At 41.0% G+C, this 20,011-nt stretch overlaps 1 protein-coding gene across 2 annotated transcripts in view; it reads right to left on the reverse strand.

The window, feature by feature from the left end:
- aggf1 (angiogenic factor with G patch and FHA domains 1) overlaps nt 1-20,011 on the reverse strand; it is a 42,849-nt gene that overhangs the window by 13,176 nt on the left and 9,662 nt on the right. For both annotated transcript variants that reach the window (XM_012830037.3, XM_031578488.2), the window contains 6 exons: nt 18,456-18,576; nt 15,185-15,372; nt 13,654-13,785; nt 12,581-12,775; nt 10,534-10,969; nt 8,941-9,070 (listed from right to left, as the gene is read on the reverse strand). In XM_012830037.3, coding sequence (XP_012685491.1) covers nt 8,941-9,070; nt 10,534-10,969; nt 12,581-12,775; nt 13,654-13,785; nt 15,185-15,372; nt 18,456-18,576 — 1,202 coding nt within the window. The remainder of the gene's footprint in view (nt 1-8,940; nt 9,071-10,533; nt 10,970-12,580; nt 12,776-13,653; nt 13,786-15,184; nt 15,373-18,455; nt 18,577-20,011) is intronic.

The following is a 20,011-nucleotide window of genomic DNA, read 5'->3' on the forward strand; positions in this document are numbered from 1 at the left end:
GTTTCTTCTGAAATGTTTCTTACGGGCTTCGGAAAAACAACGTAAGCAAAAGACATCCGCCAAATTCATGCACGCTTGAAAATGTGGTCCTACGCAGCAGAAGTTTTCTGGGCTGTGCTCCCCCGGAAGAGTTTTCTTAAATTGAAAGCGCGTTCTCGTGCTCCTGAATTTGCATACATACACGCCCTGCCAGCTCCTTATAAGGGCACGCAACCGTAGTGACGTGTGCAGTCGGAATCGACCGAATCTACACGAAAGCAACTCGTAAACGAGTCATGTCAAAGTGGAAAGCGATCACCGTCGAGTAAACGCAGATCTAACTTCAACTATATATGTCTATGACTTGAACGGTGCAGAGATGGACTGTTGCAGGATGTAGATGTGTCCATTCTATTCCACTATAGCTATATCAACGTGATTGAGTTTAGTGCTTATTTATTTATTCACTTACATTTGCAGTGTTCGTGTACATTACATTTAGTCGACACTTTTGTCCAAAGCAACGTACAAGGGATAGAACAGTCAAGCTACGAGCAATAGAGACCTAGTGTAACAATAAATACTACTTTACATAAGAAATAGAAAAACGAAATAGGAAATAAAAATGAAGTGCAGGAATGTAACTGCTATAAGTGCAAGTTAAGCACTAGTCGAAGTGCCAGTTAGGAAGGGAGGTGCTCTCTGAAGAGTTGGGTCTTCAAAAGCTTCTTAAAGGTAGAGAGGGACGCGCCTGCTCTGGTAGTGCTAGGCAGTTCGTTCCACCAACGTGGAACTACTTCAAAATTCTGGATTGCCGTACTTGCACAGACGGCAGTGCCAAACGACGCTCACTAGACGAGCGCAGCATTCCGGTGTAGTCCTTTTATTTATTTTATGACATCACGGTGCCTCGTAGAATCATGACTATAGGCCTACATGTGAAACGTAATTGTTAATGATACTTTAATCCGAGGATCTGTAGAGTTGATGTGAACGCAATCACCAACGATTTCTCACAAATTCATTAACACGGAGAGTTTTCTTAAATGCGATTCCTCAAAAAACCACAAGATGGCCCACGGGGCCATCTTGTGGTTTTTTAAGGAATCGCATTTGAGAAAACTCTGGCCGAGTTACGACTGCTATTTCGAGTTCGGAAAGTCTTCTGAAGTTCAGAGCAAATCCCAGATGAGAAAACTTTCATGAATGCCAAATGTTGTCCTAAATCCAATTCAGAAGAAATTCCTCTTAAATTCCTCTTAAATTCTTCTTAACTGCGTTCGAGAATGAGGCCCATTGTGTCCAGTTCAGAAAAAGGAGAAACTGGCTTAATTTGAAGGTACGCATTAGGACTGACACTTTTTATTTGAAATTTGATTATTCATTCAAATGTGGGGGAAAAAAATGTATATTCGAATACAACAGCCAGTTTGAATGGCAAGTCACTGCTGTCCCAGTCATCTCACGTTACCATGTTTTCTGTTGATCAGTGATATTTTTAAGGAACATCTATCAGTCTCACTGGCCTCAAAAAACATTTGTATGACCTGTGGGGTGCCTCAAGGATCCATTTTAGGGCCCTTACTTTTCAGTTGATACATGTTACCCCTTGGTAGTGTCATTAAGTGGCACAACATCAATTACCATAGCGATGCAGATGACACCCAGCTCTATATTTCTGTAACACACACGTGGTGAACATCACACTGCCAAACGTTGTTTACTTTGTCACTTCACGTCAATGGCTAATACTGATATTTAAATGCTTTTCGCGAAAAATTGATGTATGTTGTAAGTGAATGTCCTACCATAGACTACATTACCCACAATTCTCTTATCACTTTGACTTTCTTATCTACATTTCATTCACTCGGTATTGGTCACCGCAAGGTGATAAATAAGGTGACGCATTTTTCCCTTTAAAACCACGAAAAACCCACATATCTGTCTCTCTGGCGGTGGGTTTACAACAGTAAACACCATTCATTTAAGAGATACCCTCTCTGCAGAAGAAGAACAAAGGACCACGCAACAACGAACCGTATTGAACTTTTGGCCGAAGTTACGAAAATACTTTGACTCGTTTAGTTGCAGCCTAAGATATACCGGTAAAATTATACTGCAGCCCAGCAGTGTTCTGAGTAAGATAAGGCGACCGGCTTCCCTTATTAGTTTCTCCACGTCGACGAACAGAACTTCTACCTCCTTCAAGACCGTCTGATGCCCACCGAGGCCTGCACGAGTTTTCAGCTGACGAGCTAAGGAAGGACACGGACATCTCCCCCCGAACCTGCGTCCCGCGCTGTTCAGTTGGAATTCCGTAATACACCGTTTAACGCTGAGCAAGAGCGTTAATCAAGTAAGGCTGACATCTGGGCAGAGATTAGTCTTATATGTGTGTTAATATCTGTGTGAAAGTATCCTTGTTTTATTTCATTTATGATTTAAATGCGCACTTTGTAATTCACAGTTTGCACGGTTTGTAATCGTGACATTATCTTGCTTTCTTTTACTTTGCTATTTTGTTAGAACGTGCATGCACCATCTCTCTCTCTAACTCCCTCAATCACCATCTGAACGTATACACGTACACATCGCGATTTAAGTGCTGCTTATATATTTTGTATTGCGTTAAAGGCCTATAGCCTGGATTCTACCCTCGAGATAAGAATCCATTGTCTACTCATTGCATTTGTGCCCATCCTCCAACTTAAATCGGCGCCTAAAACAGGCAAAGCTGGCCTCGGATCTGCATTCGCATCCGCTGACCACCCCCAATCTAGGTGATGCCCGGCGCACTATATTCATTCACGCATATACTATCTATCGCCTGTGCGCTTGCGCATAGCCTCTCCCTCTTTCTCCAGTTAGCGCGTAACCGCGCATACCTGCACACACACGCACGCACGCACGCACACACACACACACACACACACACACACACACCCACACACACACACACACAGACGAGGAGGATCTTATGCCCCCTCCTCTGTATTCCCAACTCCACTTTGTGCCTTGTTTCATGGTTATACTCAGTTGTTTATATGATTAGTATTAGCCATTAATTACTGTTTGTTACCTTTAATAAATTGTTTATTAAGACTTAAACAATTGTCTTGTCTGTTGTTGTTCCAATATTCCACTGAAAGCCATTTTCCGCCAATCAAGTACTTCAAATGCCTTCACTTCTCTGGTTGTTTCATGAAGTGTTATAGACTTTGTAGTGATATTGTAGTACTATAGTATTGTGATACCATACTTAGACTGTAGCATAGTGGTACAACTAGAGCTTTTCATTGTTTTAGTAATTTAATTATAAAATATTAAATACTAAATTTAATGATTATTAAATTTTATGAGACTGATTTAATTAAACTAATGTAGCAACCCCGGTTTCACCTACATAATTTGGTGCGACCCGTGTGAGGATTGGTATTGTTGGCTTCAGTGATATTGTTGCAATAACAAATAGGAATCCAACCCCCTGAGTAACTCCAGGACCCTACCAGGTCCATTGAAACTGCTAAGGCATGTATCAAATGTGGTTTTGAATAATTTTAAGTGTCGTGATACTAACTGTTTAATACATACTAATTATCTAACAGTCCCTGTTCCAGCCACACTGTAAGTTTAATTAGTGGGAGTCCATACTTGTGTTACCAGCAACCATTGGAGACACAAGTATAATTTTGTTACCATAGCAACCTGTACAATCAGTTGTAATAGTTGTAACAAGAGAGTAACTAGCATTTTAGAATTGTAAAAATAACACGGTAGTTACCTAGCCGTTGGTGTAAGTCACAGGTCAGAGGCCCTCACCTGTGCATCTCCTTGTTTTGTTATTAAGCATAACATTGTTGTAGTTTGCGTTGTGACTACTTGCATTAGCTTGCATTAAAAGGGTTTTAATTAAGCATCAGTGACTACGTCACTTGCTTACCAGGCATAGTTCCGTGCCCCAGACTAGGCAGCCAGGATGAGCCAGACCACCCCACACACGCCAGGAGCTGAGAGCAACCTCCCTCCTGTGGAGTCCGCCCAACTTTTTAAATTTGTGGCAGACCTCCTCAAAACCTCCCCTGATGAAAGGGAGGCACTTGAACAGATGAACCTAGATGAGTGTCAGTCCAAGATTGACGACTTAATCAGGCATGTTCATGATCCCTACCGTAAAGTCTTCACCATTAAAAGAGTGATAGGTAGATTATTCCTGTTTCATCACCAGAGCAGCCGCCTGGAGATAGAGATTCTCCGCAAGGAGAACCAGGAACTGAGTTCTAGTTGTAACAGACTAGACACACACAACCAGAAACTACATGAGGAGCTCAAGCTCTCTAATGAGACACTGGTGAGGTGCGTTAGCATGCTCGATACTGAACGGTCCAACAGTATAGCCGTTTATGACCAGGCCCCGAAGGAAAGTCGCGAAACAAGCGCCAGGGCCCTAGCAATGCTTAGAGCATCATCCAGAGAGTCAGAAGCAGAAGTAGAGCCAGTAGCTAGGAGAGGAGTAGAGTCAGACGCAGACACATCAGATTGCCTGCTTACCTCACTCATCCCAGACAAACCTGAGCGCCATGCTGTAGCCCCCTCTCACAACCCAGGTGGAGCCAGGTCATGCCCACCAGCACCTGAAAGGCTCCTAAAGCCTCAGGCTGCTAAGAAGGAGAGAAAGAGTAAAAGTCACGCGGTAGCTAAACCTACACACTGTGAACCCTCTTCCTCGTCCTTTTCCTCTGATAGCTACGATGAGAGCAGCTCTCCCCTAAGGAACTCTTCATCTAGTAGCTCAGAGAGTGAACGCCCTAGGAGGTCAAGGAAAGCACGGAGAGGTAGTTCCCCCGCTCTCCGCATGCGTCAGCTTGATTCCCTCGCCGAAGATATTGAGCGATTTGACCCTAGCAGCCATAACTCTACCATAGAGGATTACCTCAGAGAGATTGAACACTCTCTCTCCGACCTACCCCATGCCACATCACGTGAGAAGCTGAAGCTTATCTGGAAAACAACCAGTAGAAGCGTTCATGCTTTCATCGAGACACAGACCCCTCGAATCCGTGATAAATATTCTAGGTTGTGTAAAGTTCTGCGTGAGGAGTACTCTCCTTACACTGATGAAACATTGGCAACCATCAGCGCCATCCAGATCAGGCAGAGAAGGACAGAACCCCCACGTGAATATTATGCGCGTTTAAGACACGCGTTCTTCCAAGGCAGTAGCGCCCCAGGCCTGGAAGAGCATAGGGCCTTTAGGTCACTATTCATACACAACCTCCACCCTTGTGTGCGCACGCATGTTGCACCGATGTGCCAACAGGGTAAACCCACCATGCGGAAGATTAGGAAGAATGCACAAAGGACATGGGAGACAGTGGTGCGCCCGGTGGACCAGCCGGATGAGGAGCCTAGAATGCTCAAGGTACAATCCACAGCTGGTGATCCGTTAGATTCGGAAGGCTGTGAAGTGCCGTTGGAGTGGCCAACCCAGAGAGGTGCCACCCAAAACCGCTTTCCACAAAACCACCACCAGGGTGGGTGGAAGAGCTGGCAAGGCAATGGTAATCAGATGTTCAATGATCAACCTAGGAATGACATGAACAAACCAAATGGTCAGTACCCCCGCCGGGAACAGCCCTACCAAGGGAAGGGTAACCGCCAGCAGGGTCGTTACCCTCGCAATTTTAACAGAGATCGCTTCCCTCAGGAGCCCAATGATTGGTCTAACCATGGACCTCAGCGTGGCCATAGGGATAGGCAGACAGAGTCAGGACAATCAGTCAGAGAGTCAGATTTGGTCAGAAATTGATTCTCTGAAAGACCTCCTGATCGAGATTAAAAAGCAGTTGCCTGCTTACCCCACCACCCTAAGAGGGGGGTCTCCCACTCATCTGACTAAACAGTGATCCCTCGTCCCCCCACCAAAGGGTTTACCTTGTGGGAAGGGGGGAGAATCCCAGAGAAGGCGTAAACACCCACCGAGGACCTGAGCCCCTCTGGTGGTTAGACCTAACACACATAGGGCGTCTTTCTCACAGTTTTTGGGTGTTGGCTCCTCTCATTGACTGCCATCACGGGCAGCTCATCTTTCCAAACCCTGCCAATCTAGCAGGAGGCCGACAGGTTCAGTGTGACAGGATCGGTTGCCACTAGGAGCAGCTTAGCCCTCCTGAGATCCATGTCCCTACCATGGCTGATATTCAACATTCATATGTTGAATCCAATGTGGATGTACTAGACCCACAGAAGTCCCTTTTACGTCAACCACATGAGACACTGCGAAACGAACAGGTCTGCAGTGCCGACCCACAGAGAAAATATGGTTATCTATGCTTCGCTGTCCATCCAGAAGTTCAGTTTCATCGGAAGATGACATAGACTCCTCACCATGTGAGCCATATCCTGGGTTCGGAACTGAAATCCAGCGACAGCTGAAAAGGCTGATGCCTAACTGGATATTCAAAGAAAACAGCTCTGCGAGCTTTTCTACCCTTTGAGCCGTCTCCACGCCAAAGGGGGATGGATAGACACTAACACTCTAACTCCACCCACTAACCTTGCATGCCACGCTAACCCCATAGGCATTGCATACACACTACACAAACAAAAACAACACTACACGCAAAACTCAACACCATAGTAAATATTCCCAAAAGTTTCCAGCACAGTGGTGTTCAGACCTCCCTCACACCGAAACCTGCCACTAACTTTCTCAAGGAATAGGCCTGTTAACCCTCAAAGCTAACAACCCTTCCTTCCTTTCCATGAATATTTTAAGTGTGTTTTAAGTTTGAGGTGTATGAATGTTGTTTGAATGTTTGTTGTTATAACACAAGGTATAGAAATGCCATCTGCCCAGATGTTCAAAAGCCTTTATGATGCCCAGATGTCAAAAGCCTTTTTACAAACTATTTGTGTCAGCAGGAATAAGAGACTTTGATGGACTATGGATTTATGGACTATGCACATTTCTGTTGCTCTCATGGACTACGAAGCAATCCCAGCCCTGAGACCAAAGGGGGGATGTAAGTGAATGTCCTACCATAGACTACATTACCCACAATTCTCTTATCACTTTGACTTTCTTATCTACATTTCATTCACTCGGTATTGGTCACCGCAAGGTGATAAATAAGGTGACGCATTTTTCCCTTTAAAACCACGAAAAACCCACATATCTGTCTCTCTGGCGGTGGGTTTACAACAGTAAACACCATTCATTTAAGAGATACCCTCTCTGCAGAAGAAGAACAAAGGACCACGCAACAACGAACCGTATTGAACTTTTGGCCGAAGTTACGAAAATACTTTGACTCGTTTAGTTGCAGCCTAAGATATACCGGTAAAATTATACTGCAGCCCAGCAGTGTTCTGAGTAAGATAAGGCGACCGGCTTCCCTTATTAGTTTCTCCACGTCGACGAACAGAACTTCTACCTCCTTCAAGACCGTCTGATGCCCACCGAGGCCTGCACGAGTTTTCAGCTGACGAGCTAAGGAAGGACACGGACATCTCCCCCCGAACCTGCGTCCCGCGCTGTTCAGTTGGAATTCCGTAATACACCGTTTAACGCTGAGCAAGAGCGTTAATCAAGTAAGGCTGACATCTGGGCAGAGATTAGTCTTATATGTGTGTTAATATCTGTGTGAAAGTATCCTTGTTTTATTTCATTTATGATTTAAATGCGCACTTTGTAATTCACAGTTTGCACGGTTTGTAATCGTGACATTATCTTGCTTTCTTTTATTTTGCTATTTTGTTAGAACGTGCATGCACCATCTCTCTCTCTAACTCCCTCAATCACCATCTGAACGTATACACGTACACATCGCGATTTAAGTGCTGCTTATATATTTTGTATTGCGTTAAAGGCCTATAGCCTGGATTCTACCCTCGAGATAAGAATCCATTGTCTACTCATTGCATTTGTGCCCATCCTCCAACTTAAATCGGCGCCTAAAACAGGCAAAGCTGGCCTCGGATCTGCATTCGCATCCGCTGACCACCCCCAATCTAGGTGATGCCCGGCGCACTATATTCATTCACGCATATACTATCTATCGCCTGTGCGCATAGCCTCTCCCTCTTTCTCCAGTTAGCGCGTAACCGCGCATACCTGCACACGCACGCACACACACACACACACACACACACACACACCCACACCCACACACAGACGAGGAGGATCTTATGCCCCCTCCTCTGTATTCCCAACTCCACTTTGTGCCTTGTTTCATGGTTATACTCAGTTGTTTATATGATTAGTATTAGCCATTAATTACTGTTTGTTACCTTTAATAAATTGTTTATTTAGACTTAAACAATTGTCTTGTCTGTTGTTGTTCCAATATTCCACTGAAAGCCATTTTCCGCCAATCAAGTACTTCAAATGCCTTCACTTCTCTGGTTGTTTCATGAAGTGTTATAGACTTTGTAGTGATATTGTAGTACTATAGTATTGTGATACCATACTTAGACTGTAGCATAGTGGTACAACTAGAACTTTTCATTGTTTTAGTAATTTAATTATAAAATATTAAATACTAAATTTAATGATTATTACATTTTATGAGACTGATTTAATTAAACTAATGTAGCAACCCCGGTTTCACCTACAATGTGATTCATTTTGATTAATTAATCACAAATGATTAATGATTCATTTTTTATTCATTTTGATTAATTAATCACAAACCAAAAATTTTTTAAATCACTTTACAGCCCTAATTATAATGACAAATGATAAATAAATAAATGATAAACGATAAATGGTGCAACTTCTGGAACTAAACATCATATAAAAGTACATATGCTATTCAAATATATGAAGTTGAGATTCAAACTGTATGACACTTCTAGCTCCATACAAGATAATGATTACTCCGTCCATGAGCCAGACAGACACACACACACACAAGCCATAGCTGGCTGGATTTCATTTCCTAATAAATGTTTGCTCACCTGCCAATAGTAGCAGCAGCATCTGCAGTGAGGATGAATAGACTTCCTATCTGTAATGCTGGAGAACGGACCACTGTGACACGCACACAGGGGGGCCACGCCTCGGGAGCCTCCGGAGCCTCAGGAGCCGCTGAACAGATAAAGAAAGTAGTATTAACCCTCCTATTATGTTTGGGGTCAATTTGACCCCAGTCAATGTTTAACGTCTCTAAATAAATCTTTCCAATTTTCATGTATTCATGTATTCTGGATGTATAAAGGGGGTGGGTGGGGGTATTGTTTTATTTTTAAGGGCTATTTAGGTAGTCAACAAACAAACCTAAAGTACCTGACACAAAAACTTGGGTAAGAAAAAAGAATTGTAATAATGTTTTGGAGGTTTAAATTGCTGGGGTCAAATTGACCCCAAGCATAATAGATGTGGGTACAATTTGAACATAATAGGAGGGTTAACCAGAGCTCATACAAAGCACAAACACAAAAGGACATAAGACACAAACGTGTCATAGGAGGCACAACCACACATGAACCATTGGGTGGGTTCAGACAAGAGTTACAGCCTCTTTTTAACTGAGAGCTCAGCCTCTAGTTTAGGGGTGGAAACAGGGTTGAAATGGCCCTAGCTTGACTTTAGTAATAAGTAACATTTCCGATATTATATTCTGGGATATGTCACTTTCAAGAGAGCCCATTTTGTGTTAGTTATTCAGCAAATAAATATCAGGGCTATTAGGAAAACTGCTGATTCTGTAGAAGTATGAAAATTGACAGAAACAAATGATCACCTCCTCTCAGAATGAATTCTAAACATTAGTGCTGTCAAACGATATTTATCGATCACGATTAATCGCATTTATGTCATAGTTAACTCAAAATTAATCGCGATTAATCGCACATTTTTACTTATTCTAAATGTCCCTTCATTTATTTATTTTTTCCATCATTTTATTTTAATTTTAATACCCTTATCAACATGGAAAAGTGGATTGGCTTGCTTTATGCAAATGTTTTATTTTATTGAAAATCAACATTGCCAAACAAGGCGGTACAAAATAAAATTATAAAGTGCACATTTCAGATAAACAAGGACTCAGCCTATAGTGCAGTTACACCATGGCTTAATATTTTCTTTTTTTCAAGTTTGCTGGGAACATAGCAGTCAGGCCTCTTATTTCAGAAACAATGAACCGTAACAGTTAGGTTACCAATAAAAGGTAAGCCTACTACTTCTTTGCTTTCAGCCAGCTGCCTGTTGACATTTTCAGACAACAGTGAAGCTTGCTTCTTTTGCACAACACAACTTTTAAAAGTAAACTTTCCATTCAGAAGCTTTTAATCATCCATTTCACCGCATCGCGCTCACATTCACTCAAACCGTAAAGTTAGCCTACTACTAACTAAAAAGACCGTTAATCTAAAAAATATATATTTTTTAGTTAAAAAAAAAAAAAAATCTCACGTTAATCGTTAAAAAAAATGAATGTTAATAACGCGTTTAACTGACAGCACTACTAAACATATAAACTATAATTGAACTCTACAGTACATATTCTATACCATAGAACTAGAGCAGAGATGTGGGATCATACTCACCTTCCTCAGTATTGGGACTATTAGGGGTGTCAGAGGAGGATGAGGAGGATGAAGAAGTTGACTTCTGTCCCTCCGACTCTGTGATCTCTCCCTCCTCAAGCTCACTATCTGTGCTGTGCTCTCTCTTGCTCCTCTGTTTGTCTTCATGGCGCTGAGAGCTGTGCTTCTTTCTTTTAGCCTTCAGAGTCTTTTTATGCCTCCTTTTTGAACTGTCCGAATGTGCGTCATCCTCCTCTCTCTTCTTCTTCTTTGCTTTCTTCTTCTTTACAGAGCGCTGGTGGCTTCGATTATGGCAGCTTTTCTTTGATTTCTTTGCTTTTTCCGCAGGTTCTGTGCTGCAAGATTTTCTGCATTTGCCCGTCACATATTTCTTCCTCCTCTGGCATTCTACCTCAGGTCCATTTTTACCGCTCATCAGTCCTTCGCCTGTCCTGTCCTGTTAGTAGACAAAAGACCAGTAAAAAAAAAAGCACTTTCCAAACGTCCCCTTGTGGGCTCTCCTCATTAGATTTCATCATTAGATTTCCACAAAAAATAATGATTTACTTTCATATGACCTTTTGTTTCTTAGAAATTTTATTTATCCAATGCTTATACTGCTTATGCTTATAATATTTGGGTATTTATATGAATAACATTGATTTCAGCTAAATCTAATATCTTTGCATATTATTATCTGGGTATCTAGAACCCAAAGTGGTCTGTTTATGTTTTTAAGCTTATTTGCTTATGATGCAGAAGGGACTCTTACAGGGAGTAGAGTTATGGCAACAGTTACTGTTACTGTAATACTTTAGAGGGGGGGCTCGCAGGCTTTGATGTAACATGTTATTTGTTTACACTGCAGCTGGACTAATCCAGATAAATGAGAAATGTTGCACACCATCTGTGAATTTCATCTGAAGAACTAAATTGAACACCCCTAAATGAATACACTTTGTCAGTAAGTCACTGTGTGCCTCCAACTTGGATAGTGACCCGAGACAGTATTGATATACAACAATCCACTATTATTTCATTAATTGCTGAATCACTAGGTTCCCTAGTAACATGACAAAGTAGATCATTCAGTGAAGGGGTCCTACAGTCACTGAGAGGAGCTGTGATTGTAACTATGTTTAACTTAATATCAAAGCAGCCGTAAGACATTTTGGTTTAAAACTAGTGAGTCAACTACCTAAAAAGGCTACAACCTTGCAAAACACCACCAGCTGCACCGTTGGCACTGATTAAAGCCCGCTAGCATGCTGACTGGTGTCTTTTGGGGAGATAGTAAGCAATGTGCTGTGAAAGCTTTTCTTACATCTTCACGGGGTGGTCTGTCCCTCCCAACAGAACTACATACTGTATAGCCTAGGCAACTAGTGTCAATCGGTCCTTATACCATATCACCATAAACTATCTAAATTAATTTGAAAATGCCAAAACTAGTTGTCTATAAAAAATGGCAAAATGCTGCACACTGTTGCTTCAAGGGCCTTGTCATTGAATATAGATAGATACTTGATATTGTAGAACAGTGATCTGATCTTGTATATCTTTATTGCTCATCTTAATATTTAAGGTTATTTTCACTGCTCCATTGACATACATTTAGTATTATAGAAATTAGATTTGACCTTTTGTAATTTGATTGCTCTTCTTAATATTTAAGAGTATTTTCATTGATTCATTGATAGATTGGGGAAGTTTTGGGCTGCTCAATAGTAGTTAGTACTATATGCATTTGTATTCTTCTTCTCCATCTATTTTACAAACCTTGTTCTTGTTGTTATAGCCTTGTTCATTTCTCAAGGAATAGTCAGATTATTTGATACATTACCTGTCCTTTTCATATGAATAAATATTATAGAATGAATATATTATAGAGGTCAAGGAAATGCAGCAGATCTGATACCCACACATACATGAAATGGTATGGCAAATTTAGTCCTCAATCATTTCAAATGTAGTAATTAATAATCATTTTTTAAATGACTGTTTCAGGTTTCGCAGATCTAAATGCTTTTGCACATATCAGCGCACTCAACACGCATGTGTGAATTACCCCATCTTCATGGACAAGAGCACCAATAGTGTTCTTTTTGCTTCTGGTCTTCTTGTCCGCAGTCTTCTGGTCATGAGGCTCATGGTCCGTTTGCGTGCTGAGCAGTTCTATCTTTGAATGGAACTGATATTTCCCACTGTCTGCATCATAGTAGTAGTATATCCCTGTGTTGGAATCGTAGTACAGTTGATTTGCCTAGAAAGACATGTTATATATATTACTACATGAGAATGAAAGACATGTTATATATACATGAGAAAGAAAGAGAAAGACATGTTATATATATTACTACATGAGAATGAAAGAGAAAGACATGTTATATATTTATATATATATATATATATATATATATATATATATATATTACTACATGAGAATGAAAGAGAAAGAGAAAGACATGTTATATATATATATATTACTACATAAGAATGAAAGAGAAAGACATGTTATATATATTACCACATGAGAATCAAAGAGAGCAAAAATATATTACCACATGAGAATCAAAGAGCAAAAAACTGTGACTAAGACCTACATCACACACTTTTGCAATCTACACATTCAAGGAATTGTTTGCCTGGTTCTATTAAGCAAAAACAGTCTAAATAAACAGGTTATCAGATAATACTGCAAAAAGGTATCTTTCTCCATCTTTCTCTTTTCACAACCACTAAAAAGTGCCTCCTATGGTGTTAAAACAAGTGACCGTATTTCCCGTTCAATGCATAGGGATACATCAATGTGGACATTTTAAAACTACCAAACGTATGTTGAGATCTTCATTTGATGTTTCATTGACTTTGGATAGCTGTCTGACAACTACTTCAGAGTGCCTGTGTCACTCACACGTGACACTCAAGGAATGTTGCCTATAACCAGGGCTCGTAAGGTTACTTTTGAAATGTAATAGGTTAGCGATTACTAGTTACCCTGTTCAAAATGTAATAAGAAATTATGGTTTAAGCGTTATGGTTTAAAGTATTTAATTGTATGACCACATTTTTTTAACAATATCTGAGCAATGCACCACATAAAAATAAGGTTTGAAAAATGATTCAAGGACTAAGACTAACCGAATCGTAGAAGAAGCCGGTGCTGTGATCGTAGTACATTCCAGAGTTCTCATCAAACACATATCCTGTATGAAATAGGGCCTCTTCAGCAGTTGCACGCAGCATGTCAGCGATGGAGCCACTATCACCTGTCTGCACACACATAAACAGTAACTCTTTTTCATCTTGTCAACTCAAATAGATCATAATCCATTTACAGGCACATTGTATATTCTAGCAATGCTGCAAAAGAGCAATTGCTGCAAAAGAGCCCTGTGCTCAGTCAATTCTCCCTGAATAAATAATGATGATGATGATATAAGTTTGAGCATGCGTGAGATTATTATGAAAGTATTATGAGCATGAGTCAGCATGAGATTGGAGTGCAGGTGATCATTATTAGAAATAAAATCAACCAGAAGTACTATGCATGTAAACATTTCCCAAATAAGGATGGTTGTAGAAGTAGTATACTAGTATATTTGTCTTCACAAGGGATTCAAACAAATCTAGGGAACTGAAAAATCCTAACTCTAAACCCTTACTGAAAAATCTACCAGTCGAATCTACTTTGTTCTTAATTTCCTCTAGTAGCGTAGCCTCCACAGCCTCAATAGAATTATTCTGAATTCTCGTAGACCCAGGGTTCCCAAGCTTTTTCATCTTGACATTTTACAATCTACTGATAACTCACGTGTCACCACCACATTAGACACACTGACAAAAATGTGTCCAGCATGGAAACTGACGACACACATACAGTACATAGTTAACTAATACAAACGCTAAACTCACATTACTGACTCTTCTACCGCCAATAAAACGTTGAATAAAGGCACTTTACTGCCTAATCCACATTAAGGACAAGCCCACGAGTCAGGTTTAACAAGTAATGTTAACTAGCTAGCTAGCTAGCTAGCTAGCTAGCAACACACCAGTTGCCAACAGACACACGAAACAAACAATTAAAATGCTAACGTACAGAAGCAACACTGTACAGCACACAATGTCAGTTTGTGTGTGCAATACGCAGCAACACAGGCAAGTCATTAATCGTAAAATATAACACACACGCAGTTATGGTTGTAGACTCTGAACATTTGCAAATCGCATTATCTAGCCATCTACTCAAAGTTTCCTTTTTGAGCAGTTTTTCCTTGCTTTTGAGTAAAAGATCAAGACAGATGACAAATTATACTTATTTGACCATAACTGATCATAATTAAGTACTACCTGATTGCCTTCTGGAGATGAAGATTACTCTGTGTAAGGGTCAATAGATTGGTTGTGAAATATCAGAGAACTGAGGATTAAAGAGACAAGGCCATTCAAATGTTTACGTGTGGAATATCCAAGGGTTTTAATATCCAATATTCAATTGAGTTGAATACTTTCTCAAGTCACAGAAAGATCCGAAATATTGTAAAACTATTAGAAATGACTTTTGAGGATAGTCCATCCTTCCACACATTGTGCTCTATGGAGACAGATATTTACGTATTATGATTACAAGAGCTCTGCGTAAAGTGCAAAGCTATTAGCACTCACATACCTGTGGTTGAAGCGAACTATTGGAATCGGTGTTCCCACTTTCTTTACTTTCACCTGGTGTCGGACTTGATTGGAGCAGGTCCACGCTTTGGGGATCAACAGCACAGGGAGTTTCTGCACCAGCGACTTCTAAAACGTCTGTTTCTGTCTCGCCAAAGTGGTAACCTCCATAGTCGTGCCTGCTGTGATCTAAGGATAAAAACAGTGATGTTCAAGCAATTGATAAATGTATGTTTCAATGACTTGAATGAAAAGTGTGTCATGGGCAACTCGTTTTGGCAGACAGAACTGGGTGGAGACCTCCTGTGTTTCACAGAGTTTAACAGGTGAAATAAGGAAATAAGGAGATAATGAACAGTTTGACCATGCATGTCCAAAAAAAGACGCTATAACCAATAATTGTTTTAGTTATACACAGGAAAAGATATTAAATTCATTGTACTATTGGTTGGGGACTTCCCAAAGCGGGCAATTCTCTCACCGTCAAATGCAAGTATTCATAGCCAGCAGCTAACCAATATAACTGCCCAACAATAGATACAAAAACAACGTACAACTGGCTGGAGACAGCCGCAACACGTGCCACGAGTGCTAAACACAACAACATGACTGCCCAACGACAGCCTGAACAGCAGGATGCATCAACAATCCTGCCTTTGTGAGCATTTGACTGGGGTTTTCAAACAGGCACCTTCCTTCATCAGTGTTTCATTGAATTAGGCCCACGACATCTCCAGCAGGCTCAACAGTGGTGTCTGGTGTCCCAGAGCCACCCCCCTCCATACACACGATGGATTAGAATACATGGCACTTCGACAGATACACCTCAAGATAGACCTTGACAAGATATCATCATGCATCTCAGTTTTAGTTCAGGTTCATTCACGACCCCAAGTAGTCTGTGAGCGCCTTAGCCACAACCACTGGGCATCCTCGAAAACCAAAATCCAACAGAAGTGTTTTGCTCTCTAACACCTATCTCCACTGGTCTTGTGTGCGCTTGCCAACTTCTTGCCTCGCTTCTGCTACCAGTTCCGCATTCCTTTAGCTTCTTCCTATCAAATGCTTCCTCAATGCATCTTCAAAAGGAATTGTTAATTAAACAAACTACAATTATAATCAAAATAAACAATGCACTCACTCAGAAAACATCATAACAACCCTAGGTCTCACCCTAGGTCTCATAGCGGTCCCAACAACACATCATAACCACCCTAGGTCTCATAGGGGTCCCAACAACACATTGTGGAACTTGAAGTTGTCAACCGACAACCCACCCCCACTGACTAAGATTCTGTGGAGTTGGGAGGACATCATAAGTGGCTCCATCAATTCATTGAATGCGGTTAGCGTCCCCCATGCCACTTCATGCCATACGATGCATGTCATACGATGCTGCTCTTCTAGTTTCCTCTTCTTTGCTTGCGAACAAAAATAGTTACCTTCTGCCACCTCTCCAGCAATGCAGTCTTACCCCGTGCTTTCCAACTGTCACCTAGCCCAAACCCTGCTCTTCCACTCTGTACCAGCCCAATGATACCTCTAGGCTGTAATGTGCTTTGTGCATGCCACCTTGTGCATGGAAAAAGTCCAAACTGCAAACACCACAATTTCAGTTTACCAGGCAGGAAGGTCTTAGTACTCAATAGTACTGATAGCCTTAACAATATATTCTTTAACCTGTGAAACCTGTCCTTGGCCACTCAATGTAGAATTGTACCACCTGTCTAAACTCTTCACAGGTTTTTCTACAATAGAAGGAATCACCTCATAAAAAACACCTCACCTCTAAAACCTCTCTTCCACCAGTTTTCCCTTACTGATGGAAACCCTTCTACATTTGCTAGGCTTCAATTTCATCCTTGCCCATTACAGACTGACCGTCAACTTGGTTAACAGCCGACGAGTACATGGAGCAGTTGTTGTCAGCGTCGTCATGTCATCCATATAACCTTGGATGGGAGGTAACCGAGTGCCATCCTGCAGCCTTTCACCACCAACAACCCATTTTGATGCCCTTAGAATGACCTCCATTGCCATGGAAACGGTACACCCAGCCAGGATGCCACTCGCCAAATGCTGCCAAGATGTGGTGTAGTTACTTGTGTTAAAGCATAACTGAATATCCTCAAAATATGCCCTGACTACTAACGCTGAGATCTTCTCAGGGAAGAACATAAAAAGCCAGTTTTCTTTAAGTTGCACAAAAGTTGCAATTGTCTTTCCATATGTCTGAAAGGCCTTATTGGTGATATTCCAGAATCTAAGAGCAACAACATCCTCGTTACAAAGCATCATAGAGGCAAAGTGCCGACGACTGCCAACAAATAAAGGGAATGAGGTTTTTCATATTTCCTCCTTGAGGACAATATATACCAGTGGAGAGCAATATATACCAGCGGAAAGCAATATATACCAGTGGAAAGCAATATACAGTGCTGCTTGAAAGTATGTGAACCCCTTGAGCAGTTTAGAGTTTTCTGTTGTTTTACCATGATTTTTCAATTTTATCATCACCAGTTTTCCATATATGAAATGTCAGGTTTATGTTTATCAATTGCATGTGCAGGTGCTTCTTGGTGATGGTCTTGATGGGCGTCCACTTCTAGGCAGAGTTGCGGTCATGTTGAATGCCCTCCATTTGTAAATGATTTGTCTTACAGTGGATGGATAGAGCTGGCATCTTTTGGAGATGGTCTTATAGCTTTCCCCAGACTGATGGGCTGTCAGTACCTTCTTCCTGATGTCCTCGGATATCTCCTTTCCTCTCGGCATTGTTGATCTGCGTGGGTACACCTTGGCACTACAGTACTTTGGTTGGTTTCCTCTCTCTTTTAATCTGTGTTGCCCAACCCTTTTCCTTAGGATGTATCATTTGATTGGTTTGCTTGATTGACTAATTGAGCACCCAAATGTGTTCCATGTTTCATGTAGTTTTTTTGGCTACTCACACAATTCCCTCTAAACAAGTACATGCAATTGATAAACATAAACCTGACATTTCATATATGGAAAACTGGTGATGATAAAAATAGAAAAATCATGGTAAAACAACAGAAAACTCTAAACTGCTCAAGGGGTTCACATACTTTCAAGCAGCACTGTATACCAGTGGAGAGCAATATATAGCAGTGGAAAGCAATATATAGCTCTGTTGAAAGCTTATTTTTCACAGGGCACAACAGGCTGTGTCCAGCCATTTTCCACTGCTAAACCTGAAGCCATGACAACAAATAAAGTGTGTTACAAAGCAGAGGCGGCATCAGACCAACCTATTTGTGTCCACGTGTGATGCTCTGTCTCTGTCCACGTGTGACGCTCTGTCTGTGTCTCTGCGTCTGTCTTTGTCTCTTGCTTCTGCTGTGCGTGAAGCTCCGCACTTAACATTTTGACCTGATGGATAAAACCCCAACAAAACAGAGCAACATCATCAAAACAAAACAAACATCAACATTTTGGATATTAGTTCTATGTTGTACTTTACTTTAGTTGTCAAGCTTTTCAGTTGGAGATAAGGTTAATCATCTGAAAACGTAAATTCTTCTTAAGGCATACGACAAAACTGCATTGTGATAAGGTATCTTAGGTTTATCACTTGTGGCAACTTGAATTTGTTATCTAACGTTAACTAACTGTTAAAAATAACAGAACACATGTCCATCCCTGACCAAAGATGGACAGTTCACTTCACTTGGTCCCCGGGCGCTACAAGCCGCCCACTGCTCCTGGGGGGTCCTTGAGGAAGGACAGTCCAGGATGGGAAAAAGCAGAAAATAAATTCACCGCGACCTCAGGCTTACCTGCGTGTGTGTGTGTGTGTCCTGTGTCGCCTCCATATATGCACGTGTGTGTTCCAGTGTGTCGTGTGTGCCATTAAAAACCTGACAAAGGTCTTAATTAATTAATTAGGTGTTATATTAGGTGTCTATATTCCCTTTGTGATCCAAGTGTTAAATGTTTACTTAGAGAAGTTTCCTACTTGGTCAATGAGCCTTATTGAACCGATGTATTAAGTACGTAAGCAACATATTAACGTCTTTAAACAAATGCTTTGAGGGCAACACATGTAAGGTTTGAAAAACAAAAACATTTAGGTAGCCATGTTTTTTTCTGCTTCCAAACAACACACACAGAAGCAGCAGCCTGCACTGCACTACTGTGACTACAAGTAAAACATGCACAACGTATGAAGTCACATGATGTCAGACTTAAGAAAGTCGAAACAGATGAAATAAATGTCATAGAAACAGAAAGAATCACATCTGAATCGCATCATTTCCTGTTCCCACTCCAAATCTCTCTTTTCAACAAATGTTCTGTCACGCTTCATCTAAATAAAGGAAAACGGCCCAAAAAGAACTTGATTATTGTGATTATTGTGATTATAATAAATAAATAAATAAATAAATAAATGGTGGAAAAAACTTTTCTACTTATTTTCTACTATGTGAGAACAGATTAGCAGATCTGAAGATTTGATGGTATTATTCTGTGTAGAGTAAAGGTCAAGGGCCAGTCCAGGGAATAAGTGTTCCTCAACAAAAATGCAGAGGATCTGGCAACAGTGCAGCACCATTGGACTCTGTTGCCGATGACTACCTTTGGCTCAGAACAGACGGTGTCATTTCTATGGCTACCTAGCTATCCAACGTTAGATAACAAATTCAAGTTGCCACAAGTGATCCCATCAATTAACATAGAAATGAGATCTCCCTAATTCAATCAACGTGTCATCAAATATGAACTTTGACGACAGCTGGCACTCCTAGCTACCGATGATGCTAAAAACATTAACTAGCAAGATAGCTGTATTCATATCAATAAGGCA

The sequence above is a fragment of the Clupea harengus genome, chromosome 12, assembly GCF_900700415.2.
Source record: "Clupea harengus chromosome 12, Ch_v2.0.2, whole genome shotgun sequence".
Classification (NCBI taxonomy): domain Eukaryota; kingdom Metazoa; phylum Chordata; class Actinopteri; order Clupeiformes; family Clupeidae; genus Clupea; species Clupea harengus.